At 41.2% G+C, this 27,854-nt stretch overlaps 1 protein-coding gene and 1 pseudogene across 3 annotated transcripts in view; one reads left to right on the plus strand and one right to left on the minus strand.

The window, feature by feature from the left end:
- Positions 1–575: 575 nt before the first annotated feature.
- The window catches only part of LOC148875117 (putative WRKY transcription factor 20), a 48,580-nt gene continuing 21,301 nt past the window's right edge, over positions 576–27,854 (minus strand). For 2 of the 3 annotated variants that reach the window (XM_088964748.1, XM_088964749.1), the window contains exon 6: positions 576–1,352. In XM_088964748.1, the coding sequence (XP_088820874.1) occupies positions 842–1,352 (511 nt within the window). In that variant the 3' untranslated portion in view covers positions 576–841. Of the gene's footprint in view, positions 1,353–4,876; positions 5,231–27,854 lie in introns of those variants that run through there. The other variant, XM_088964750.1, reaches the window with a different exon arrangement.
- LOC148875118 (THO complex subunit 5A-like) lies at positions 15,318–26,274 on the plus strand (annotated as a pseudogene).

Here is a 27,854-nt window from a genome sequence, read left to right on the forward strand (position 1 = left end):
TGTATCTAGTGAATTTGTATTCTGAAAATTTATTAATTAAAGTTCCCCTTTTCCGCCTTAGGGTAATGTATTACATTGGTATTGACCATATGGTATGATTCTATTTCTGGATAAATCCAAAATGGATAAATCAAACCTAAATTAATCTCCTAAATCAAATAAAAAAGCTGCCCTAATTAAAGTTATGATGCGGATGATTAATCCAATTAAAGAAAATCAAAATATATGTAGGGTGGAGTTGCCCCCATACAACAATGGTAATTAATTAAGTATATCAAAACTTGAACCATTCATCGACCCAAAAAGCTGGCATGGCAACGGGTTTGGCAGTTCAACTGGGGTCGACTGTCAAGAACCAACTGGTCAACTTCCGGGTAACCAGATCACCTTTTAACCATCCAGGTCAATGACTAAATGATGGTTTGAAAACAGTGGAAGGCATGCATAGTGTATTTTCTACTTGTTGAAGACATGATTAATGGTATCTGATCTCCCAAATTGAAGTAATAGCAATTAGGGTTTTTCTTAGCAGAAACTAAGAAGTAAGAACTGTAAACAAAAAGGTAGCTCTTCTCTTAGCACGCTATAGTATACAAGTTCTGGGGTTATAAACTTTTACCTGTATACCCGTGTCACATTTGTACACATTGGGTTTTCAAAGGTTAATAATGGCATATACAATAAGAGGCAGCATTCAGGAGGAGAAAACACAGTTGCAGTAAACAGTTATGAGATACAGCAATAGGGGGATTTAGTGAGTTATATATACTTCCAACGAGATACTTGCCTTGGGATAACACCCACAGTTCTTATTGTTGTTGTTGGAACATGTAAATAAAACTTAAGGGCCCATTAGTAATTTTCCCATGTTCTGCTGATAGGAGTTAGATGAATGACTTAAAGGTGGAGCCTCAAAGCTAAAGTTTTCAGCTCTATCTTCTCTAGATCCATACCGAGCCACGCCATCATTTAAACCAGCATAATATGCCGAAACAGGGGTCGCCTGAATTATCATACTACAACCAGGATTGGTAATATTCATTTCAACACTTTGTGCAGGTTTAGCATCCAGTATTTGCTGCGTTTCATTTGATCTATTTTCGGGACTTGAGCTGATGCCAACCCCAAGATCAAGGCTAATATCGTTTTCTTCCACTCTAGAACTTAAAACACCATTTAATGTTGCACCATAATTGGTGCTTCCTGTTGTGTCATGACTACTAGCCCTTGCAGCAGGTACATCATGATTATGTTTTCCCTCGTATGTTGTAATAACTGCTTTTGGATCATGCGACGCCCTCTCCACATGTTTCCTAACTGGGCATCCAGCATTTGTACACTTGTAATAACTCCTACATGACATGAGAAGGAAAAGAAGCATCATGGACCCCAAATACAATCACAAAAACAGACATCACGTTTGACCAACTATCTTTCATAAGAGAACGATTTGGCAGTCAAGAAACAATGCATTCCTATCCAAAGTGAGCATGCTTAAAATAAAGATCTAGAGCCAGAAGCAGCAAGATGATAAAATTAGAAACAAGCACACATTTACAAAAATGCAGGTAGTTCAATAGGTTAAAAATATGTTAATTGATTCTCTTTCTTGCTTGGTGAAAAGAAAAGAACAATGATGTGTACAGCCTATTTGAGTAGGCTCTGACAGGGTATTGAAACTAAGTTAAAGAACAATGATTGATGAAAAGAAAAGAACAATGACAAAGAAATGGAAGTATGGTTTCGATCTGAAGGAAAATGGGGCGAGAAGAATAAAGGAAAACATAAGTTAAACAAGCAAGAAAGAGAATCAATTAAGTTTACATATTTATAATTAGTGTAGAAAGCACTTCTCTGGTAGCTTACAAGATGGTGAAGCTGAAAGGGCTACAATGAGCAACAACTCAAGGAGATTGAAACAATACCTAATTGACTGAAAGAAGAAAAACAAGGACAAAATTAAATCAATGTTTTAAAACGCAGAGGTATGACATGAGGCATTCCACTACCTGGAGGTGTGTGAGGTGTAGTTCAGAACGTCAGAGGCGTAAGCCTCCCGAACACAGAGGCACAAGAGGAGGGGGTGAGGAGGAAGGAGGGGGAGTAGTAAGAAGAGGAAGGAGGATCTCATTTTTCTTTATTTTTAATAAAAATCTTTTATACTAAGAAGAACAAAGATGTATAACATTAGCTGAAAAAGGTGGGTCTTGTCTTCCCTATATTTCTCCTTTTTCTTTCCATCCCTTCCCTTTTCTTTTCCCTTTTTTTTCTTCTCTTTCTTTCTTTATTTTTCTTCCCTTCCCTTTCTTTCCCTTTCTCTCCCTTTCTTTGCCTTTCCTTTCTCTTTTTTCTTTTTAGGGTTTTTTTGTCCTTTTGTATGAGGTGAATGTGAAGTGCATGGAGGCGTACACCTCTAGCATGCCTCATAAAAAAGGCATATGAGGCACACACCTCTTGCACCTGAGGCATATACCTCAGATGTATCAACGCCTCTGGCAAACACCTTAGGGCATTTGGGGGGCACCTCACTTACACCTCTCACACCTTTTGAAACACTGAAATAAATGTTAGGTGATAAGGATGAACACTGAAGTTGTAAGCATGTTTGAACTGAAATGGTAACTAAGGCTGCATTTGGTAAGAGTGCAAATGCTGAACCCAAACAAATTTATACTCCAGTCCAGTTTTGCAGGCATCTGCTAAGAACATGTTTTTGCACTGGAAATGACAGCAAATTAATTTTTTCTAACATATTTGCATCTAAAATAAGAGCAATGTTTGCTTCCAATTAAAACTTTGTACTCAAACTAAACCAACCTTGCATTTTGATGAACCGTAGATATTTACATTTGCAATCTTACCAAATGCAGCCTAAAGGTCCATAAAGAGAACAAGAAAACATTTTTCTATTGTGTAATAGAAGTTTCTGAGTTATTGAATCAAAAGGAACATCCTCTAATATCCTCATGCAAGATGACAAAAGAAGGCCTCTGAAAAAGTTGTTATGACCACAAACCTCAAAACCCACTAAGACCAGCCAATCAAACTGTCTACCCAGTCAAACTGCATTAACTGGCTTAAAAAGACAAAAAATTTGAAGTCTTAACATCTATAAATTTTCTTTCATCAGAATCCATAACCAGGTCAATCAGTTCATCCCTGAATCTAGACCAAGTTGAACTAATCCACTCAACTTTCAGTTAGGATATTTAAAATACTGATTCCGTACCCTCTTGACAACACTCCCAATTTACTGCACTAATTGGACAAGCCAGATTTGCACACAAGACCTTGTAATTGCAAGCAAAAGTGAAATCATTGAAATATCCATACCATGCATATTACTAATATACATATATGTTTAAAATCTTATTAAAACATCATAGAATCATATGAACTTCATAGTTTTTGTAATGCACACAACATTTCTTGGTGTAAGATAATATAAACTGATGCTGAAGACATTGTCTATGGTCGTCAAGGTGTTTCCCAGGCTGGTGCATGTTTGTCTTCTTTGCAATTTGTGATTTGTTTGTAAAGATTCATGGACCTTTGCTGGAAGTTGTTAAAGGGTTATTAATCTAATTAGACAATGCATGCAAAATCTAAATATTTTAACTGCCCTAAAGTCTCAACCCTGTTGGTCTTCCTACCAAATAAGCCACCTAGAAGTATCAAACCAAATTGTTCATCTTTTGGATAAATGTAGAGTACAATGTATTGAACTCCAATCTATTCCACAGCTTGGAAGACTAACTTTTCACGAGAATAAAAAATGATAAATAAATATAAGCCAGATACTCTTACACAAGCATTTTGCAACATGTATAGACTTTGTGGCATAGACAAAAGGCAAGGTACTAACCAAAAATGGAGCAGTTCTATTAATATCCAAAATTTGACAAGAAAAAAGAATACTTGGAGCTGAGTTTTATGAGGATACAAGCATAGTGAAACTAGGAGTCATTGCTTGGTGTAATGGAAAAGATCTAAAACAAAAATCAGGGCCAAATCCAGTCCACCACCCCTCCCAAGACCCCAGAAAGCTAGGACTAACATTGGGTAATGACCTTTTTATAATCATAGTGAAACTAGGTATCCCAACCTAAGACTTTAAAAATCAATAAAATAGTTTTCAAGTCAATTAGACATCATCTAGGCACATAGGCATTGACATTATATATACAAGTATTAAAACATATTGGCAGCTGAAGAATTAAGTTGTCGATGCATGAAGAGTGTATACATTGGAAAAGAAAAACAGAAGAAAAATATCCAATTTACATAGAAATGGCTTATTACAGCAGTCACACTTAATCAAATTTTGTGCATGTGGTGCCATGCTAAAGTATCCAAATTACATATGACATAAAAGAAAAGAAAAAGAAAACAGAATTTAAATGTATCACAAAATGTGCTACCTTTGTTAAAAAGATCTGGAAATGCATTAAAAAATATTGAGGAAACAGCCCAAATCAAAAAAGTCATGAGCATGTTTTCTGGTTGAAGAAAGAAATGCTAATACACATTTGTCCAGTAGAAATATTCTGTAAAGCATTAGCAACCAAGGGGCCATTGCTTGGTTTCATGGTAAAACCTCAGGTTGACACATGAGAACAGAGAGTTGAGTCTGAGAACAACCATTTCACACATTAGAAATGCTAGAGGTTAGGTATGTAACCAGTCCACCCCTCCCAAGACACAGGATATCCTGGAGCAGCATTGGGTAAATGGGCAATGGGCAATGGCCTTATTCAACATAAGCGACCAAAAGAATGTGCACAACCTTTACATTGATAATGCTTTTTATTTTTTGAGAAAAGGTAATGTATTGTATTAAAGAAAAAACACTGCCACTCTACACAACCAGAAACTGTGAACACAAAAAAAAAATCATCTGTACAAAAAGTGATGTTCAAACATTACAAAAATAACAAAGTGAAACTCAAAAAAGAGCTATAAGGAACATCTGTAAAATTTTCCATTGCAACCCAAGAGTGAATTCTACCCAGAATTCCTTTACAATTAAATCTTCTGAATTCTCCACCGCTTCAAAAATTCTGCTGTTTCTTTCCAACCACAGTCCAAAATAATGCCAAAGGAATCACTTTCCAAACTACTCCCCTTTTTATTCAGGCCCTTCAACTGCCAACTTGTTAACAGCTCTAGCACAGATTTTGGAAAACAAAAGTGTAGCCCAAAAGAGTCGAACACTTTGGACCACACCCATCTGCAAACTAGCAATGCAAAAATAAGTGGTCAACAGATTCCACTTCCTCACTACAGAAAACGCAGTTAGAGTTATCAATTAGAACCTCCCTTTTCAGTAGGTTATCTGTAGTCAGACATTTGTTGAGAGACGCTGGCCACATAAGAAATGCAACCTTCTTCAAAGCAACTGTGCACCAAACGCTCTTCCAAGGGAAATTGCCCATCCCTCTCTCCACCAGCTTACTATAAAAAGATTTAACTGAAAAACTGCCATCCTTGCCCCACCCCCCCACTCTTTTATCAACTTCCCCCAATCTGTTTGGTATAAAACTGTACAGTTTATGTTAGGGGTGCTCACAGTTCAGTTAACCGAACCATGGGCCTATTTTCCAAACTGAAATGGTAGTACCGGTTTTTGGAAAACCAGTAACCAAAACCAAACCAAAGCCAATCGGTTCAGTTAACCATCGATTTTTTGGTTTTTTGATCTTTATAATATATTATAAATATATAATAAAAAACTAGAAATACATATAAAATACTATATTATAAAAAATAAATAATATACTATATATTATAAATATATATATATATATATCTATATATAATGCATAAATATTCATTTATAATATAGAGATAATAAAAAATATATATAATATACATAAATATAATATATAAATATATATACTGGTCGGTTCGATTAACTGCCGGTTTTTTATATTGGTTAACCGAAACCAAACCAGTACCTTCGGTGTCTCAAAAATACCAAACTGATCGATTCAGTTAACCGGAATTTTCAGTTCGATCTCATCGATTTGGTTCAGTTTTTCAGTTTTCCATGATCACCCCTAGTTTATGTATTATATCAGCCAATTGCTCTACCTCCCAATCGTTTAAGTTTCTCCTTGTTAGTGAAGGAGTATTTCAGTCTTTGTACCTGTTGAGATTGCTGAGTTGTTTTATTATGTTAGTTCGAGTGCCTCTTACTTAAATAAGGGCACTGATGTCTTTTCCTATCACATTAATAATATAATAACAGGTCTGGCCAAAAGTAGGGTTTGATTTTTTCCTAATTTCGAACCAGACCTTTTCTCTCATTCTTCCTCTTTCTTCCTTCTTCTTGCTTGCTTGCTTTACTTGACTGTTAATAGACAAACAGACTTCTAGGGCAGGCCGAACTTTAACATGGTATCAAAGCCAAATTAAACAAATCGGACTTGCCTAGAATTCTGTCTTCTGTGCATTCGACCTAGGTTTTTCTTTGATTTCTCAGTTGTCGATTGGAGAATGGAAAAAGGGCTGAAAAGGAGTGATTGCCCTCTTCCCTTGGAGGTGTCTATGCCTCCGGTTGTGTCGTGTGTGGTCGGTTGCTGTGTTTTATCAGCCCTCCCCTAATTAATGTAGGGCTGGTACATGTGGTGCAGTGGGTGTTTTCTTTCTTCGTGTGGTTGTCCTTCAGGCGATGAGGTTCTTTTATGCATAATTTCTGTTATGAAGCACATAAGAGGTATGGTACAGATCGTATGGAGGGGTTTCAGGTTGTAGTGTGCTAGGGTTTATGCTGGTTTGTGTGTGATTCGAAGGGCAGTGGTGTTCACATAGTGGTGAAACTTCAGGTAGCTGTAGAGTAGGATCTGTGGTGTTGCAAGTGCAACTTTCAGCACTTATTATTGCTGAAATCAGTGTGCAGAATTCGGTGAAGTGTCCGTGTCCAGTGTGCAGTGTGTAGTGTGCAGAATTTGGTGATAAAAGAATTCAGCAATGGGAGATAACTGTGATAGTAAACCTAATGTGATGATATCTACGAACTACCTGGATATCCAAATGACCTCCATTAAACTGAATGGAGAGAATTATGTCCCTTGGGCTAAGTCTGTAGAGGTTTTTCTGAAGGCAAAGAAGAAGGTGAAGCACATAAGAGAGGAGAAACCCTCTACTACTTCTCATGAATACGAAGACTGGGAACAAGAAGATGCACAGATCATCACGTGGTTATGGAACAGTATGGAACCCAGAATTAGTGTGAACTTCATGTTTCTTGACACGACTAAAGGGGTGTGGGATCATGCTAAGAAATTGTATTCTAGTCAAGACAATACAGCCAGGGTATATCAACTGTATCAGGAATACTTCAATCTACAACAGGGCAATCAGAGTCTTGAGGAGTACTATGCCAGTATGAGAAACATCTGTAATGAGTTGAATGTTTATCACCCTCTCACTCCTGATGTCAAGATTCAACAACAATAGAGGGAGCAACTTGATGCGACTCGGTTTCTGGTGGGGCTGAAATCCAAGTATGAACCAGTACGAGCCCAGATACTAGGAGGATCAGCCCTTCCATCCTTAGAGGAGGTGTTTGCTCGATTTCGGAGGACTTCCATTGGATCTATGGAAAACCCTAATGTCTCAGATAGATCAGCATTTGCAGTGTCGAGAGGTCGAGGTGTTAGAAGTGGGGCTCGAGGAGCCCAGTCTGGCCGTGGTGGTAGTAGTGGCTCAGTATATGGCCGAAGTGGTAGTGGTGGGTCTACACATACCTGTGGTGGTGGTTGTACTAGAGGCAGAGATTCAGGGGGAGCTCGTGGTAGAGAACATGGCTAGGGTCCACGGAGGTGTACTCATTGTGGTTTGGATGGACATACTATTAATTACTGCTATGACTTGCATGGTCCACCCTCGACTTGGGCCAATCATGTCATGACTAGTGACACCAGTTCCAGTTTTAGGCAGGAGAACAGTTCAGCTGATCAGATGCCTCCTACCTCTTCAGATGGTCCAGGCAAGGAGATGGTGAGTGTTCCTCGTGATGAGTATGAAAGGTTTGTTCAATCCATGTCGCAAAAGAACACAACTACTTTTGCACACTCAGGTATGGCTTGTTTGGCATACACACCCAACCCCTGGATTATTGACTCTGGAGCCTCCGATCACATGACTAGAACTCCAGGTGTGTTTTCTTCTCTCACTCATTGCTCAACATCACAATCTGTTACACTTGCTAATGGCTCCACATCATCTATTTGTGGTGTTGGTAATGTTGACCTGGACCCTGTATCCCTATCCTTAGTTTTGTATGTACCTAAGCTTCCATTTAATCTTATGTCTATTAGTAAACTGACCAAGTCACTTAATTGCTCCATTACATTTTACCCCTCTATGTGTGTTTTTTAGGATCTCAAGAGGGGGATGAAGATTGGTGGAAGGCATGAAGCCGGTGGACTGTATTATCTTGATAGTGGTGGAAAAATGTCAACAGCCCTTCAGTCATCTATCTCTCCTCTCCAATGGTATTGTAGATTTGGTCATCCTTCGCTGCAAGTGTTAAAGTCTTTGGTCCCTTCGTTGAGTCAACTTTCTGTTCTAGATTGTGAGTCGTGTCAATTTGGGAAACACCATCGTGTTCCCTTTAGCTCTAGGGTTGACAATCATGCATTGAGTCCTTTTTCTTTAATTCACTCAGATGTTTGGGGTCCTTATAAAGTGATGTCATATAATGGGTACAGATATTTTGTTATTTTTGTTGATGATTTTTCAAGGATGACGTGGCTCTATTTAATGAAGGAAAGAAGTGAATTATTTACCATCTTCCAAAAATTTTATGTTGAGATTCACAATCAGTTTGGTATTTGTTAACAGGTGTATTATATGTACTGTACACAAGCTTAGTACCTGCAGGGGTATTTTCGTAATTCTGTAGACATTGTTATGTACGGCCAGAACAGTATAAATAGAAACTTCACTCGACTGAAGCTAAGTTTTGTTGAGGCCTTAACTCAGTTGCCTCTTATTCTTCTTCCTCTTTTCCTTCTTCTTCCTTCTTTTCTCCTTTTCTTCTTCTTGGTCTCCTGCTCAACATGGTATCAGAGCAAGTTTGTCCAGGCCTAGAAAACAAATAGTTGAGGTCTCTCTCTACTGCTACGAAGGAGCTTTAGTACTGATGCTTGAAGACAAGGAAGAGGAAGCTTTTCTAGTGCTGCGGTTAGTCTCCACTGCCGAGTAGGGCTCTGCTACAAGTATGCTGACTGTTCAACTTCCTAGCACAGAAAAAGGGTTCGGCTACATGTATTTTTGCTGGTAACTGGGTTGCTTCGGCTAAGAGGACTATAGAAATCCATCCCAGATGTTCGAAGGAAGGCTCTGACCTGAAGGGAAGTTCGAGTTTGTTAAAGTTTGACCTGCCCTAAAATTTTGTCTTGTTCGTTGACTGTAAAGTAAAGTAAAGTAGGAGAAGAAAGAAGAAGAGAGAAAGATGAGGAAAGAGATAAAGGCTGGTTCGAATTAGAGAAGGATTCATCTCCCTAGATTCGGCCAGACCTGTTATTATATTATTAACTAAATGGAAAAGACTTAAGTGCCCTTCTTTAAGTAAGAAGCACTCGAACTAACATAACAGTACACATCAACCTTCTCAACAAGTACAAAGACCGAAATACCCCTTCACTAACACCACTAACACTCCCCCTCAAGCTGGTGAGTATATATCATATAATCCCAGCTTGTTACATATGTAGTCCACTCTCCCCCGACTCAAACCTTTTGTAAACAAGTCTGCCCACTGGTTTCCCGTACTAACATATGCAGTTTCTATCACCCCACTCAGCACCTTCTCTCTCACAAAATGACAGTCAACTTCGATGTGCTTGGTTCTTTTATGAAACACTGGATTGGAAGAGATATGAACTGCTGCCTGATTGTCACAATAGAGCTTCATTGGAGTACTGATGTCATATCCTATCTCCTGTAGAAGGTTCCTCAGCCACACTAATTCACAAGCAGTATGTGCCATGGCCCTATATTCTGCTTTTGCACTGCTTCTTGCCACAACTGTTTGCTTCTTACTTTTCCACGTTACCATGTTACCCCCCAGAAAGGTGAAATAGCCTGTGGTGGATCGTCTGTCAGACATAGAACCTGCCCAATCAGCATCGGTGTATCCTTCTACTAACAGTTTTCCACCACTCCTGTACAGCAAACCACGACCAGGAGCTCCTTTCAGATACCTCACAATCCTTAGCACTGCATTCCAATGTGGGACCAAAGGTTTCTGCATGAACTGACTCACCACACTAACCGCAAATGAAATATCTGGCCGAGTAATGGTTAGATAGTTTAGTTTGCCTACAAGTCGTCGATATCTGCCAAGGTCTTCAAATACTTCACCTATATCACTACTCAGCCTCATATTTGTTTCCATAGGTGTCTCAGCCGGTTTAGTACCCAACAACCCTGTTTCTTCCAATAAATCGAGCACATATTTCCTCTGACACAAATTAATGCCATGCTTAGATCTTGCTACATTTATGCCCAAAAAGTATTTCAACTTGCCAAGGTCCTTTGTCTGAAAGTGTTCCTGTAGGAATGCCTTCAATCTGTCAATGCCCATTTTGTCATTCCTAGTCACAACGATATCATCCACATACACCACCAATATTATTTTGCCTGCTGAAGAGTCAAAACTGAAGACAGAGTGATCAACTTGGCACTGTTTCATACCAAACTTCTTGACCACCTCACTGAACCTATCAAACCATGCTCGAGGGGACTGTTTAAGTCCATAAATAGCCTTCTTAAGTCTGCATACCTTACCATCCTCCCCTTGAGCAACAAACCCTGGTGGTTGCTCCATGTAGACCTCCTCGAGCAAATCACCATGCAAAAAGGCATTTTTGATGTCTAGCTGATGGAGAGGCCAATCATACATAGCTGTAAGAGAGATGACGACACGAACTGACCCTATCTTAGCAACCGGGGAGAATGTCTCTGTGTGGTCAATGCCATAGGTTTGGGAGTACCCTTTGGCAACCAGCCGCGCCTTCAGGCACTCAACACGACCATCTGGCAAGTACTTAACACTATACACCCACTTACAACCGACAGCCTGCTTCCCAGGAGGAAGAGCGGTGACATCCCAAGTGTGATTATGATGCAGAGCAGAGAGCTCTTCTTCCACAGCACGGCACCAATCTGGAGAGGTAAGGGCTTCCTGGACATCCTTAGGGACAACCACGGAGGATAACAAAGAGATGAACTAGCGATGGGAGGCGGAGAGGTGGGTAAGTGAAACAAAATTGGAAATAGGGTGAAGGGTGCAAGTATGTTTACCTTTCCGAAAGGCAATAGGAAGATCTAGGTCGGAGGCTAGTGTCGGAGCTGGAGCTGGATCTGTCGACGGTGATGAAGCTGGAGGAGTTGCAGCCAGTACACACGGGCGATATGTATACACGTGACGGATGGGTGGACGGTCAACCAACGGTGATACCGGAGGCAAGGACGTAGGCATGACTGGAACCAGAGGAGGTGGATCAGCCACGGGAAGAGGAAGAGGTGGTGATGAGGAGGAAGCAGCAGCACCGGACCCGACGAAGAACGGAGTAGACTCGAAGAATGTAACATCAGCACATGCCAAGGAACGACGAGAACTGGGATGATAACACTTGTACCCTTTCTGAGTTCGGGAATAGCCAAGGAAGATACACTTCAGGGAACGTGCATCTAACTTGTCAGTCCCAAGACCCAGATTATGAACGAAGCAGACACACCCAAATACCCGAGGAGGAAGCAGAAACGGAGACATGTTGGGGAATAAGACACTAAAAGGAGAACGACCATCAAGGATAGACGTGGGCATCCGATTAATTAAGAAACAAGAGGTGAGCATTGCATCGCTCCAAAAGGTTTTGGGAACATTCATGTGATGCATGAGGGAGCGTGCAATTTCTACAAGATGACGGTTCTTTCTCTCAGCCACCCCATTTTGTTGCGGAGTGTAAGTACATGAAGTTTGGTGTATAATGCCATGTTGGTCCAAGTTTTCTTGAAAAGATGAAGACAAGTATTCACGTCCATTATCAGAACGGAAAATTTTGATGTGAACGCCAAATTGATTGCGGATCTCAGCATAAAATTTCTGGAAGATGGCAAATAATTCACTTCTTTCTTTCATTAAATAGAGCCACGTCATTCTTGAACAGTCATCAACAAAAATAACAAAATATCGGTATCCATTATATGACATCACTTTATAAGGACCCCAAACATCTGAATGAATTAAAGAAAAAAGACTCAACACACGATTATCGACCCTAGAACGAAAGGGAACACGATGGTGTTTCCCAAATTGACACGACTCACAATCTAAAATAGAAAGTTGACTCAATGAAGGGTATGGAGCACTTAAGGGACTTAGTCAGCTTACTAACAGACATAGGATTAAATGGAAACTTAGGTACATATAAAACAGAGGATAGGGATACAGGGTCTAGGTCAACATTACCAACACCACAGATAGATGATGTGGAGCCATTAGCAAGGGTAACAGATTGTGATATTGAGCAATGAGTGAGAGATGAAAACACACCTAGAGTTCCCGACATGTGATCGGAGACTCCAGAATCAATAATCCAGGGGTTGGGTGTGGATGCCAAACAAGCCATACCTGAATGTGCAAAGGAAGTTGTGTTCTGCTGCGACTTGGATTGAACAAACCTCTCATACTCGCCCCGAGGAACACTCACCATCTCCTTGCCTGGACCATCTGAGGGAGTAGAAGGCAACGGGTCAGCTGACCGGTTCTCCTGTCTAGAGCTGAAACTGGTGTCACTATCATGGCATGGTTGGCCCACGTCGAGGGAGGACCATGTAAGTCGTAGCAGTAGTTAATGGTATGTCCATCCAATCCACAATCAGTACACTTCCGTGGACCCGAGCCACGTCCTCTACCACGAGCTCCCCCTGAATCTCTGCCTCCAGTACGACCACCACCACGGGTATGTGTAGATCCATCACTACCACTTTTGCCAAGCTGGGCTCCTTGAGCCCCGCTTCTACCACCACGACTTCTCAACACTGCAAATGCTGATTTATCGGAGACATTAGAATCCATAGATCCAATGGAAGCCCTCCGAAGATGAGCAAACACCTCCTCTAAAGATGGAAGAGCAGATCCCCCTAGTATCTGAGCTCGTACTAGTTCATACTCAGACTTCAACCCCACCAAAAACCGTGTCACATCAAGCTGCTCTCGCTGTTGCTGTTGAACTTTGACATCAGAAGTGAGAGGATGATAGACATTTAACTCATTACGGATATTCCTCACACTGGCATAGTACTCCTCAAGGCTCTGACTTCCTTGTTGCAGATTGAAGTATTCCTGATACAGTTGATATACCCTTGTGGTATTATCCTGACCTGAATACAGTTTCTTAGCATGATCCCACACTTTGGTTGTGTCAAGAAACATGAAGTTCACACTGATTTTGGGTTCCATACTATTCCACAACCATGTAATGATCTATGCATCTTCCTGTTCCCAGTCTTCATACTCTTGAGAATTAGCGGGGGGGTTCTCCTCTCTTATATGCTTCACTTTCTTCTTTGCCTTCAGAAAAACCTCTACAGACTTGGCCCAAGGAACATAATTCTCTCCATTCAGTTTAATGGAGGTCATTTAGACATTCAGGTAGTCAGTAGAGATCATGACACTAGGTTTACTATCACTGTTATCTGCCATTGCCGAACTCCCTTATCACTGAATTCTGAGCACTGAATTATGAGCACTACACATTGAACACTACACACAGACACTTCACCGAAATCTGCACACTGATTTCAACAGTAATAAATGCTAAGAACTGCAACACCACAGACCCTAATCACCGAAATCTGCACACTGATTTTAGCAGTATTAAATGCTGAAAAACTGAACACCACAACCCCTACTCGCCGAAGTCTACAACCTGATTTCAGCGATATCAAGTGCAGAAAACCACACTTGTAACATCACAAACCCTAATCCACACTATTGCCCTTTGAATCACACACAAACCAGAATAAACCCTAGCATAAACCCTAGCACACTGCAATCGAAACCCATCATGCGAACTGTACTACACCTCTCATGTATTCCATAACAGAAAATATGCATAAAAAAAAAACACTTTACCTCATCGCCTGAAGGTCAACCACATGAAGGGCTGAGATACCACTGCACCACACGTACCAGCCCTAACTAGGGCTTAGAAACCACAGCAACCAATCACCAACGACACAATCGGAGGCATAGGAACCTCCTAGGGAAGAGGGCGATCACTCCTTTTCAGCCCTTTTCCCAGTCTCCAACTCACAGCTGAGAAACCCAAGAGAAACCCTAATTCGGATGCGCAAAAGACAGAATTCTAGCAAGTCTGATTTGTTGAACCTTGCTCTGATACCATGTTAAAGTTTGACCTGCCCTAGAATTCTGTCTTGTTCATTGACTATAAAGTAAAGTAAAGTAGGAGATGAAAGAAGATGAGAGAAAGATGAGGAAAGAGGGAAAGGCTGGTTCAATAAGTAAGAAGCACTCGAACTAACATAACAGTACACATCAACCTTCTTAACAAGTACAAAGACCGAAATACCCCTTCACTAACACCACTAACAGAGTTTATGACTGTACTGCCTATTGCTGGTACTGAAATTTTTTTTCTCCCTGTTTATGGCTTCTTGCACGACTGTTAATGTTCCAGAATCTGAGTAGGGATTGTTCCCCTTCCTCTGATTGTATGTTGCCCTAGTCTGCTCTCTAAGGGGTTGTTGATGAACCCTAGAACTTGAGTGACTATTTGGCTGCCCTGGAAAGTGGATATCAGCCGATTAGGTGTGGTGAATCACCACTTGTATTGCTGCTCCTACTGTGTTTTTCTTGCGGGGCTGAGAAGCTATATCAAAGTTGTGAACTGTAGGTCATTCAAACCTGGTTACACTGCATGTGCAGTTCGTATATTGTTTTGTGGACTCCTACACAGTGTAGGTGATAAACCCTAGTACTGTAGTTGCAGTGTTTGTGCTTGGTTCTCTGTGAGGCCGAAAATTAGCAAGTGTCTAGTTGTGGACTATTGCAACTCTGTAAAACTGTGCTGTGGTTTTGTGTATTTCTAAACTGAGAATCATGAGTAGTGAAGATTCAGCTACATCCGGAATCTCCACAATGCTGAATGGAATGAGTGGGAACAGTGATCTATCATTCCCTATGGCTGTTGTTCCTCTTGATGGGTTAAACTACCTATAGTGGTCAAGGGGAATCAAACTATACATAACTGCAAGGGGAAAAGTAGGTTACATAAATGGAAGAATCAAAGAACCACCTTCTGGAAATGCAGAACATGATAAATGGGACCACGAGAACAGTATGGTTATGTCATGGCTTTTGATCTCCATGCAACCGCAAATAAGGAAGAACTTTATGTGGGCTGAAACTGCAAATGAGATATGGGATCAGGCAAAGTCCACATATTCCGAACTTCGACACTATGCCAAAATTTATCAACTGCAACCAGCCTCATCAACTTATAAACAGGGGAAGAGGAGTTTATCAGTTTATTACTCTGACCTGACAACTGTTTGGAAGGAGCTGGACCATTACCAGAATATTGAGTGGAAGTGTGAGGAAGATACAAAATTGTATAAGAAACTTGCCTCACAGCAAAGGGTGTTTGCCTTTTTACATGGTCTCAATCCTATCTATGAACCCATCAGAGTACAAATTCTAAGTTCTAAGGATCTTCCTTCAATTCAGGAGGTCTATGCACTTGTCCAGTCTGAAGAGAGCAAAAGGAACTTGATGAACAGCACTGGAGGGGATGCAATTGTGTTGGCGGCAAAGGGGGGTCCCTCTACTAGTGGTGGACCTTCTTTCAAGAGAGGGGATCTCCAGAAGAAAGCAAAAGATAAGGAAAAATTGTGGTGCACTAATTGTCAGAAGCCCCGGCACACCAAAGATACTTGTTGGGATCTCCATGGGAAACCGAAGTGGGCTCAGGATTTACCTAAGAAGCAAGGCTCAGATGGTATTAGAAGACCCGGGCAGCAAGGTACCAAGAAACACCACATGGCCAATATGGTTACTCGGGAGAATCAACCCTCCACCTCCACTGTGACTCAACCACCACATGGCCAACATAACTACTCTGGATCCGACCCAAGGGATGCTATTGTCAACTCCTTCCGTGACCATTTGGAGCTTTATGGTAGAACAATTCGCCAGATGGATGCTCCTCTCACCACCTCTTTTGCATCCACATCAGGTAATCATACCACAGCTTTCCATGTTGCTTCTCACGACCTTGACTCTCCATGGATCATTGATTCTGGAGCGTCAAAACACATGACTGGTATGTCATCTTTCTTCCAAACTTATCACCCTCTTTCCGGAAGAGATAAAGTGAGACTAGTTGATGGATCATAATCTCCCATAACTGGTCAAGGAACTCTCTCTCTTCCCCTTGGCCTTACTCTTTCTAATGTTCTTCATGTTCCAAAATTTCCTATGAATTTGTTTTCAGTCAGTAGTGTTACAAATTCCTTAAACTGCTCCGTGATTTTTTTCCCTTCCTATTGTGTGATTCAGGATCTAGCCACGGGGAGGACAATTGGTAGGGGTCGTATGGTTGATGGACTATATATGCTGGAGAATACGGCTGGCCTTCTTGTTACAAAGTCTCTGAGTCAGTTCAGAAAGAGTAAAATGTATTTATGGCATTGTCGCTTGGGTCACTTGTCTTTTGAGTCATTGAAAGCTGTTTTCCCAGAACTGTGTAAGTCCGTGTTTGTTTCCAATTTTTCTTGTCAAACGTGTCAGTTAAGCAAGCATTGTAGTTTCCTCAAAGAAATTGTAAATCTGAGTTTCCTTTTCACATTGTGCATTTGGATGTGGTAGGGCCTGTTACTTTACCTTCTGAGAGTGGCTACAAGTACTTTATTACCTTCATTGACGATTATTCCAAATACACTTGGGTATATCCAATGCGAACCCGTGAGAAAGTACCAAAAATTATCCAAGATTTTCAGTGGATGGTCTTCACCCAATTTCAGACCGAAATTCAAATATTTCAATCAGACAATGCAAAAGAGTTTTTTCATAGTGACCTCACGGAGTTCTTTGCTTCACATGGCTCACTTCACCAGAGCTCTTGTGCTCGCATGCCACAACAAAATGGTGTGGCTGAACGGAAGAACCATCACCTTCTTGAAGTGGCACGGGGTTTACTACTCCACATGAATGTTCCCAAACGTTTTTGGCTTGAGGCCGTCCTTTGTTCTACATACCTCATTAACCGAATGCCCTCTCGTTGGTTAGAGTACAAAGTTCCACATCAGCTTCTCTTTCCTAAGGCCCCTCTTCTTTCTATTCCTCCTCGTGTTTTTTGTTGTCAGTGCTTTGTCCAAAACCTTTCCCCCACCCGGGGAAAATTGGACTCTCGTGCTATCCCGTGCATATTTCTTGGCTACTCATTCTCTCAGAAAGGGTATCGTTGCTTTGATCATGTTTCACAGAAATTCTATGTCTCCATGGATGTTACCTTCTTTGAGGATGAGGCATTCTTTCCTGTTTCTCCTCAGGGTGAGTGTAGGTATGAGGAGAAAGTGGTTCAACTTCCTCCTCTCCCTACTCCTTCTCCCCTTTCTCCCTCTGATCCTCCACCTTTCCGTGTTTTTTCTCGTCGTCGTAAAGGCCAATCAGGTTCAAGAGTTGAAGAGAATCCAGAAGCCGTACCTCAAATGCCATCAAATTCCTTGGGGGAAGATCATACTCACTCAGGTAACTTGACTCCTAACCTCCCTGTTGCTAATGATCTTGACCTTCCCATTGCCTACAGGAAAGGGGTTAGGTCGTGCACCACCAAACACCCCATTTCCAACTTTGTTTCCTATGAGAACATCTCACCTTCATTTCGTGCTTTTCTTACCTCCATTGACAGTATCCCTATTCCCAAGAATGTGGCAGAAGCTCTCTCAGTTCCAGAATGGATGAAGGCCATGAAGGAAGAGTTTGATGCTCTTCATAAGAATGGCACATGGGAACTTGTTGATCTCCCTAAGGGAAAGGATCCAATTGGTTGTAAATGGGTGTTCACTGTTAAGCATGGGGCTGATGGAACCGTAGAGAGGTATAAAGCTCGTTTAGTGGCAAAGGGTTTCACTCAAGTATATGGAGTTGATTATGCATAAACATTTGCTCCTATTGCCAAAATGAACTCTATTAGAGTTATTTTCTCTCTTGCTGCCAATCTGAATTGGGATCTACATCAGCTCGACATCAAGAATGCCTTCTTGAATGGTGACCTTGAAGAGAAAGTTTATATGGTTCAACCCCCCGGTTTTTTGGCTCAAGGAAGTGAACAAAAGGTGTGTAAGTTGAAGAAGTCTTTATATGGGCTGAAGCAATCATTGAGGGCATGGTTCAGCAGATTTCATACTGCAGTTCAGGAGAGGGGATACAAGCAATGTCAGTCAGATCACACACTGTTTGTAAAAAGAGTAGAAGGTAAAATAGCTGCCCTAATAGTATACGTGGATGACATAATTGTTACTGGTGACTGGAAGGATGAAATTCAAAGTTTGAAGGGCTTCCTTAACACTCGGTTCAAGGTGAAAGATCTAGGACCCGCCAAATACTTCCTTGGGATTGAGGTTGCCCGATCAAAAAGGGGTATCTTCATCTCCCAAAGGAAACATGTCCTAGATTTGCTCAAGGACACGGGAAAGATTGGGGTTAAACCAACTGACTCTCCCATTGATCCCAACCATAAGTTAAGTGACAGTCAAGGTCAACCACTTAAGAATGTGAAGCAATTTCAGAGGCTTGTAGAGAGATTGTTGTACCTTTCTATGACTCGTCCAAACATAGCATATGCTGTTGGTGTCCTCAGTCAGTTCATGCATGCACCTAGGTCCACTCATCTTGAAGCAGCGGAGAGAGTACTACGATATCTTAAGTTCCAGAGTGCTGGTTTATTATTCCAGAAACATGGACACTTGAGGGTTGAAATTTACACAGATGCGGATTGGGTTGGATCTCAAAGTGGCAGAAGGTCTACTAGTGGGTACTGCACCTTTGTAGGAGGGAATCTTGTTACTTGGAAGAGTAAGAAGCAAACCGTGATAGCTAGATCCAGTGCTGAAGCTGAGCACCGTGCAATGGCACACGGAGTAGCCGAAGGTATGTGGATAAAGAATCTATTGGGAGAGTTGGGTTTTCCAGTTGGTAAACCCATGACTCTACTTTGTGACAACAATGCAGCTATCAGTATTGCTGCCAACCCGGTACTACATGATAGAACAAAGCACATTGAAGTTGACAAGCATTTTATCAGAGAGAAAATCATCACAGGTGAAGTATGCACTCCATACATCAGCTCTGAAGACCAACTTGCAGACTTATTTACAAAAGGGCTAAACTATTCCAAACATAAATGTCTCTGTGACAAGTTGGGCATGATTGATATCTATGCCCCAACTTGAGGGGAAATGTTAACAGGTGTATTATATGTACTGTACACAGGCTTAGTACCCGCAGGGGTATTTTCATAATTCTGTAGGCATATTGTTATGTACGGCCAGAACAGTATAAATAGAAAGCTTCACTTGACTGAAGCTAAGTTTTGTTGAGGCCTTAACTCAATTGCCTCTTATTCTTCTTCCTCTTTTCCTTCTTCTTCCTTCTTCTTTTCTCCTTCTTTTCTTCTTCTTCTTGGTCTCCTGCTCAACAACGTTCACATTAAAATTTTCCGTTCTGATAATGGCCGTGAATAATTGTCTTCATCTTTCAAGAATACTTGGACCAACATGGCATTATACACCAAACTTCATGTACTTACACCCCACAACAAAATGGGGTGGCTGAGAGAAAGAACCAACATCTTTTAGAAACGGCATGTTCCCTCATGCACCACATGAATGTTCCCAAACCCTTTTGGAGTGATGCAATGCTCACCTCTTGCTTCTTAATTAATCGGATGCCCACCTCTATCCTTGATGGTCGTTCTCCATTTAATGTCTTGTTTCCCACCATGTCTTCGTTTCCGCTTTCTCCTCTGGTATTTGGGTGTGTCTGCTTCGTCCATAATCTGGGTCCCGGGAACGACAAGTTAGATGCACGATCTCTTAAGTGCATATTCCTTGGCTATTCCCGGACTCAGAAAGGGTACAAGTGTTACCATCCCAGTTCTCGTCATTCCTTGGTATGTGTTGATGTTACCTTCTTTGAGTCTACTCCATTCTTCATGGGGTCCGGTGATGCTTCTTCCTCCACATCACCTCCTCTTCCCCTTCCTGTGGCTGATCCTTTTCCTCTTGTTCCAGCCGTGCCTACGTCCCTACAACCGGTGCCACCCTCCATTGACCGTCCACCTATCCGTCACGTGTATACACATCGCCCACATGTACCGGCTACGACTCCTTCGGCTTCATCACCGTCGACAGATCCAGCTCCAGACCTGCCACTACTACCAACAGCCTCCGACTTTGATCTTCCTATTGCCTTACGAAAAGGTAAACGCACTTGTACCCTTCATCCTATTTCCAATCATGTTTCCCTTACCTTTCTGCCTCCTATCGCCAGTTCATCTCTTTGTTATCCTCGGTGGTTGTCCCTAAGAATGTCCAGGAAGCCCTTACTTCTCCAGAGTGGTGCCGTGCTATGGAAGATGAGCTCTCTACTCTCCATCATAATCACACTTGGGACCTCACCGCTCTTCCTCCTGGGAAACAAGTTGTCGGTTGTAAGTGGGTTTATACCGTTAAGTACTTGCCTGATGGTCGTGTTGAGCACCTGAAGGCGCGATTGATAGCAAAAGGGTACTCCCAAACCTATGGTATTGACTACACAAAGACTTTCTCCCCGGTTGCTAAGATAGGGTCAGTTCGCGTTATCATCTCTCTTATAACTATGTATGATTGGCCCCTATATCAGCTGAATATCAAAAATGCATTTTTGCATGGTGATTTGCTCGAGGAGGTCTACATGGAGCAACCACCAAGGTTTGTTGGTGAGGTGGTCAAGAAGTTTGGTATAAAATAGTGCCAAGTTGATCATTCTGTCTTCAGTCATGACTCTCCGACAGGAAAAATACTACCGGTGGTGTATGTAGATGATATCGTTGTTACTGGGAATGATAAAATAGGCATTGACAGGTTGAAAGCCTTTCTATAGGAACACTTTCAGACAAAGGACCTTGGCAAATTGAAGTACTTCTTGGGCATAGAGGTAGCAAGATCTAAGCACAGTATTAATCTATGTCAGAGGAAATATGTGCTTGATTTGTTGGAAGAAACATGTTTGTTAGATACGAAACCAACTGAGACACCTATGGAAACAAATACGAGGTTGAGCAGTGATATGGGTGAAGTATTTGAAGACTCTGGCAGATACCGATGACTTGTAGTCAAACTAAACTATCTAACCATTACTCGGCCAGATATTTCTTTTGTGGTTAGCGTGGTGAGTCAGTTCATGCATAAACCTTTGGTCCCTCATTGGAATGCAGTGCTAAGGATTGTGAGGTATTTGAAAGGAGCTCCTGACCATGGTTTGTTATACAAAAGTGGCAGGAAACTGGAAATATAAGGATACACTAATGCTGACTGGGCCGATTCTATGTCTGATAGGCGGTTTACCATAGGTTATTGCACTTTTCTGGGGGGTAACTTGGTGACGTGGAAAAGTAAGAAGCAAACAGTTGTGGTAAGAAGCAGTGCAAAAGTAGAATATAGGGCTATGGCACATACTGCTTGTGAATTAGTGTGGCTAAGGAACCTTCTACAGGAGATAGGGTATGACATTAGTACTGCAATGAAACTCTATTGTGACAATCAGGCTGCAGTTCATATCTCTTCTAATCTAGTGTTTCATGAAAGAACCAAGCACATTCAGGTTGACTGTCATTTTGTGAGAGAGAAGGTGCTGAATGGAGTAATAGAGACTGCATATGTTAATACGGGAAACCAGTGGGCAGACCTGTTTACAAAAGGTTTGAGTCGGGGGAGAGTGGACTACATATGAAACAAGCTGGGATTATATGATATATACTCACCAGCTTGAGGGGGAGTGTTAGTGAAGGGGTATTTCGGTCTTTGTACCTGTTGAGATTGTTGAGTTGTTTTATTATATTAGTTCGAGTGCCTCTTACTTAAATAAGGGCACTGATGTCTTTTTCTATCACATTAATAATATAATAACAGGTTTGGCCGAAAGTAGGGTTTGATTTTTTCCTAATTTCGAACCAAACCTTTTCTCTCTTTCTTCCTTCTTCTTGCTTGCTTGCTTTACTTGACTGCTAACAGACAAACAAACTTCTAGGGCAGGCCGAACTTTAACACTCCTGAAAGTAGGAGACCAAACTGTTGTTCCATTATGAAACAACAAACTGTCTGCCACCAAAGCTTCCTTGTTAACCGCCAAGTGAAAAAAGTCCAGGATATAGGTCTTTCAACCTAGCATCTTCACACCATAGGTCATCCCAAAACCTTACTCTCGTACCACAGTACCATACCCAATATTGTATCTTACTCCCATACATTGATAATGCCTTTTTTGGGGCAGTTATTAAAAAGCACAAAAATTATCTTGTCTCTATAAGGAATTACAACATGATATGACACATATATGAGTTGATACAGAAAAAAGAAGAAAAGAGAAACAAATTCAATTCTTTCTCATGTGGGTCCCATGAGTCACCTATAGCAGTTCCCAAAGTTAGTAAATGTTCAATCTTCTAGACTTTTTTTTATTTTGGTAAAAATCAAAATAAATATTTCGGTAATTTAAACTTAATATTTATAGTGATTTCCATAATTATTGTTTATAGTAAAACTATCATTTAATATTCCTCCTAATTTCTAGTTTCCATAGATTAGGAAATGGTGCATTAAAGAGCTTGTGCAAAAGTAGTTCTTGGGTATTAAGTTATCCTTGTCTTGGTCATTTAACTATTTGAGTTTGTTAAGGAAAGCCTAGGTCTAACCAATCAAAAAGGAAAGCCTGGACCTAGTCATTTAACTGTTTAATTTGTGGTATATATTGAGATAAAATAAAATTGAAGTATTTGATGTATAGTATGTTATGGACGCATTCCTCGGGAAGATGTACCGTCGCCACCGACAGCAACAGACACCTGACCCACCGCCAGCAGCAACAGTGATTCAATGATTCTCATCCTACCAGTCCGGCAACAGCAGCCTTATCTAGATTAGATTAGATCATCTTGCTTGTTCTTATCTTATTCTATTGCTCTTATCTTATCTTGTTAGTAGCTTATCAGATTAGGATTAGCTTATCTTATCCTTAGCAAGATAGAACTGGAAGTCTCCCTATTCAACAAGGAGACTCCTTTTGATTAGGACTCTTGTAATCTCCTATTTAAGGAGACCCCATTATTGAATGAGGATATCAAATTTCCAATCAAGAAAGAGAGTAAAAGGAGAGTTCGGTGATCTCTTGGACAAATCACCCTCTAGGACGCCAAGATAGGTTCAACTAGGAAGGGGAGGAACAAGGGAAAACAAGAGCTTTTCCCCGTGGACCAACCCGTGACACGACCCTATTCCCGGGCCCATAACAACTTGGTATCAGAGCCAACCGTCATGGGAGATCTGGAGCATCTATCATCCAGGGTCCACGAACTGGAGCATAGGCTCGTGGAAACCAGCGTGGAGGTTCGTGAGGTTAAAGACGATGTCCGGGAGCTGCAACGCTTGCTGGAATCGTATTTCTCTAACAAGGAGAGGAATCCAGAAGGGGTTGTAACCACAAACAGCCGCCGACTAGACTTGACGGAGTCATCCGGCGAACAGCAGGTCGTCGCCCTGGTAGCCGCAGTCATCCCCAAGTACAACAGGCTAGAATCCCCGTCGTACAATGGCAACGGAGACCCCTTAGGCTGGTTGTATCGCTGCGAGCAGTTTTTTCAGAATCAACGGACAGATGACTGGGATAAGGTAAATCGTTCTATATTGCTAGAAGAGAATCGTGTTAAAGCAGAAACAAAACGTGCTAAGGCACCAATAGATTTCACTACATTACAGCTCCACAATTTGATGTATGAGAAAATTCATTTTGTGAAAGCCATAAAGGTGCGCAAAGATTTCAAGTCAAAGTATCTGGATATTGAACTTGTGCTTGAGGAAGAGTTTTTCAGTTCAGCCCCTCAAAATATTAAAGGATATGTACTATCAAAAGACAGTGCACATGACCTGATGCTAAAGCAACTTAATTTTGAGCTTTTCCGGCGAAAAGAACTCTGCAAACTTCATGAGAAACTGGAGCAACACAAGAAAAGCCTTATGGAGACCATTGCACACCGAAAGAAGTTCCTTTCAAGTCTCTCGAAATCTCTGAAGAAAGCATCCTTGCCTGTCCAACACCAACTAGGGGTTCTGCATACGAAGAAATTAAAGCAGCATAATTTAGCAGAATTACTGCCACCTCCACTCTATGTGATTTACTCACAATTGCTGCTCAGAAGGAGGCATTTGGGGAGAGTATTGAATTGGAAATTATAGGAAGCATGAAGGATGCTCAAGCCTTTCCCCACCAGCAAGCAATTAAGGACAATGGTGTTTCTACAAATACAGAAATGAATAAGTTGGAGGATGATGCGCCTGATGAGGAAGAGGAGGGCCAAAGAAGGAGAAAGCGGCCAAAGAAGGTTACTGGAAATGAGAACCTTGACCAATCAGGAATCTATCGATCTCATCCTCTTAAAATCATCCTTCATATACATGATGATGAGGTTTCAAATTCCAAGCCTGCAAAACTGGTTACTCTGAGGTTTGAATACTTATTGCAGTTGAATGTTGTATGTGTTGGGATTGATGGCTCTCAAGAAGGACCTTAGAACAACATCTTATGCAACTTGTTTCCTGATGATACGAGTACTGAGCTTCCCCATCAGTCAACTAAGCTCTTTGTTGGTGCTACTGTTGAAGTCTTGGTAGAATGGTGTAATTTACCATCGGCCGAAGCCACATGGCTCCCATTGGCAGAGTTCCACACCATATATCCAGAGTTCGAGCTTGAGGACAAGCTCGTAGTCCAGGAGGGGAGTAATGTTATGGATGCATTCCTCGGGAAGACGTACCGTCGCCACCGGCAGCAACAAGCACCTGACCCACTGCCAGTAGTAGCAGCTATTCAATGATTCTCATCCTACCAGTTCCGCAACAACAGCCTTATCTAGATTAGATTAAATCATCTTGCTTGTTCTTATCTTATTCTATTGCTCTTATCTTATCTTGTTAGTAGCTTATCAGATTAGGATTAGCTTATCTTATCCTTAGCAAGATAGAAGTGGAAGTCTCCCTATTCAGCAAGGAGACCCCCTTTGATTAGGACTCTTGTAATCTCCTATTTAAGGAGACCCCATTATTGAATGAGGATATCAAATTTCCAGTCAAGAAAGAGAGTAAAAGGAGAGCTTGGTGATCTCTTGGACAAATCACCCTCTAGGATGCCAAGATAGGTTCAGCTAGGAAGGGGAGGAACAAGGGAAAACAGGAGTTTTTCCCCATGGACCGACCCGTGGCGCGATCCTATTCCCGGGCCCATGACATAGTACCTACAATGTTTTAAAAGATGCACCTTGGGCATGTTTGGCTCATTGCTATGGTTTTTTTTTTTTTGGTAATAAGAAAATTTTTCATTAAATAATAAAGGAAAAATTACAATCAAATGCTGAACAGATTTCACCATACAAGAAAGCTTAACTTTTTCTATCCAGAATTATATGAACAAAACCATACGCTTCCTAAAATCCCACTACTTTAGACCAAAGTAGACTATAAATTAGATATAAGTGCTTCCCTTTCCTTATTAGTATCTTTAATTGAGCGCTTCCCTTCATAAGTGCCTCTCTCTCTCTCTCTCTCTCGAAGCTCTGAATTAGGCAGGTTCCTAACAGATTGTTATCCAGAAGGTCAAAATCAGTGATCAGTTAATTTTTCCACTGAAGATTGGATTTCGCAACTGAAAATTTTAGATGGTAAGTTCCAACTGAGAGAGATAGGTAAGAAAGCTGCTTTCATTCAGGAAATAACCAGAGAGACCCAGATGTGTAGCCAGAGGGGGGATTCTCTTGGGTTCTACAAATTAGAAAGTGAGGGATGTGAAAAATGAAATTCTATGTGAGATCAGGTACTTCAACAAAGATTTTCATGGTGTCAATGAAATTGCTGAATACATTATTAGTATATTGCAGGGAAGAATCTGGATATGTCCCAGACTCAAGTGCAGAGAGTGTTCTTTAATTTACTTCAGATAAGATAAGCCCAGGAAGCATGCATGCCTTACAAAGATGTACAGAGCTGATTGTGTGTACACAGCAGATCCTGACTCATGGTAAGATGCTTAGGGTAGTAGGAATTTAGATTAGAGTGTTGATAACACAATACTCTAATTGATTGACACAATATGACAGTTTACTTTAAGAATTTAGATTTGCACACTCTTGTATGTTAAACTCTTATTTTGTTCTCCTTTTCAAAAATGGAACCTCAGGTTGCTCAGGTGTGTGTCTTGTGCATCAAGCCCTAGGAAAACCTTGGGTTTTAAACTGCACAATCCTTGTTTTATTTTCCATAATAACAGAACCTAGCTTCCTTCCTCTCTAATTTTCCTTCTTAAACCTGCATTATAGATCTGAAATTTATTTAATCTTGGATTTAGATATTACAGAAAATAAGATCCCTTTCTAACCTGTCATTAAATCCATCCCAGATCTGAAACCATTCCCTTCATTAACTTCAGATCTAACCCTCACATAGCCCACAAATGCTGAATTGGTGGGACCGTGGAACAAAACTTAAATGAATATACTAACTTTTTTGCGGTAGCCCAGCTGAATTGTCACCCAGGTGCCAATTTTTAAATTACCCAGGCCAGCTAAAATGGCATGATACTTGTACAAGACATTGGTAGATAGATAGCTTGTTAAGCCAGTTAGGTCCCTCACCTTGATACCATGATCTAGTTTCAAGAACTTGTTTACTGCTTAAGTATTAACACATTGACCACCACTTATCTAAATAAGTCTATCATAAAAGATCAAAAATCAAAATATGAATACGAGGCAAAAGAATCTCTGATCACTAGCCAATGCCCGAATCACTAACTCATCTAAGGAGCACCTTTGACCTTCAAAAATCCTACTATTTCTTTCTTTCCACAGGACCCAACACACTACATGAGGGATCGTACACCATAACACCTTACCCCTGATACTTAAGCCTGTCAACTTCCGAGAGAAAAGCAGTTCAGCTAAAGACTTGGGATAGCACCACCTCACATTTAGCAGGGAGAAAAAATGGCAGAGCAGCAGATGGGCAACCTCACAATGAATAAATAGGTGATCCACATATTCAACTTCTCCATTGCACATCACACAACTTGTGGAGGGCAGCACCAGACCCCTCCTGATTAACTGCTCCTTGGAGAGACATTTACCATGCACTGCAGTCCAGACCAAGAAGGAGACTTTAGTAGGAATGTGAGGAAGCTAAATCTCTTTCCAAGGAAAAGCCTGAACCGAAACAGCACTCAGATTTGAATAAAATGAGTTCACTGAGAAAATCCCATCCTTGGTCCATTTCCAAACTCTGGAATCTTGCTGATTTGGGTTCAGTTGTTAGTCCCGAATCGCTTGTAGCAGCTCTAACAGATAGAGAATTCCCAATCATTGAGATGCCTCCTAAACTTTGGACACCAGTATCCTGTATTTACCCACCGCTCAAACTGATCTGCCACCACCACATCCCTGTCTTCTGCTATAAGGAATAGCGACGGGACAGTCTCCATTAGGGAGGCACCATTGCACCAGGTGTCTCGCCAG

The sequence above is a fragment of the Nelumbo lutea genome, chromosome 1, assembly GCF_056320005.1.
Source record: "Nelumbo lutea isolate HS-2025 chromosome 1, American lotus-T2T, whole genome shotgun sequence".
Lineage (NCBI taxonomy): Eukaryota > Viridiplantae > Streptophyta > Magnoliopsida > Proteales > Nelumbonaceae > Nelumbo > Nelumbo lutea.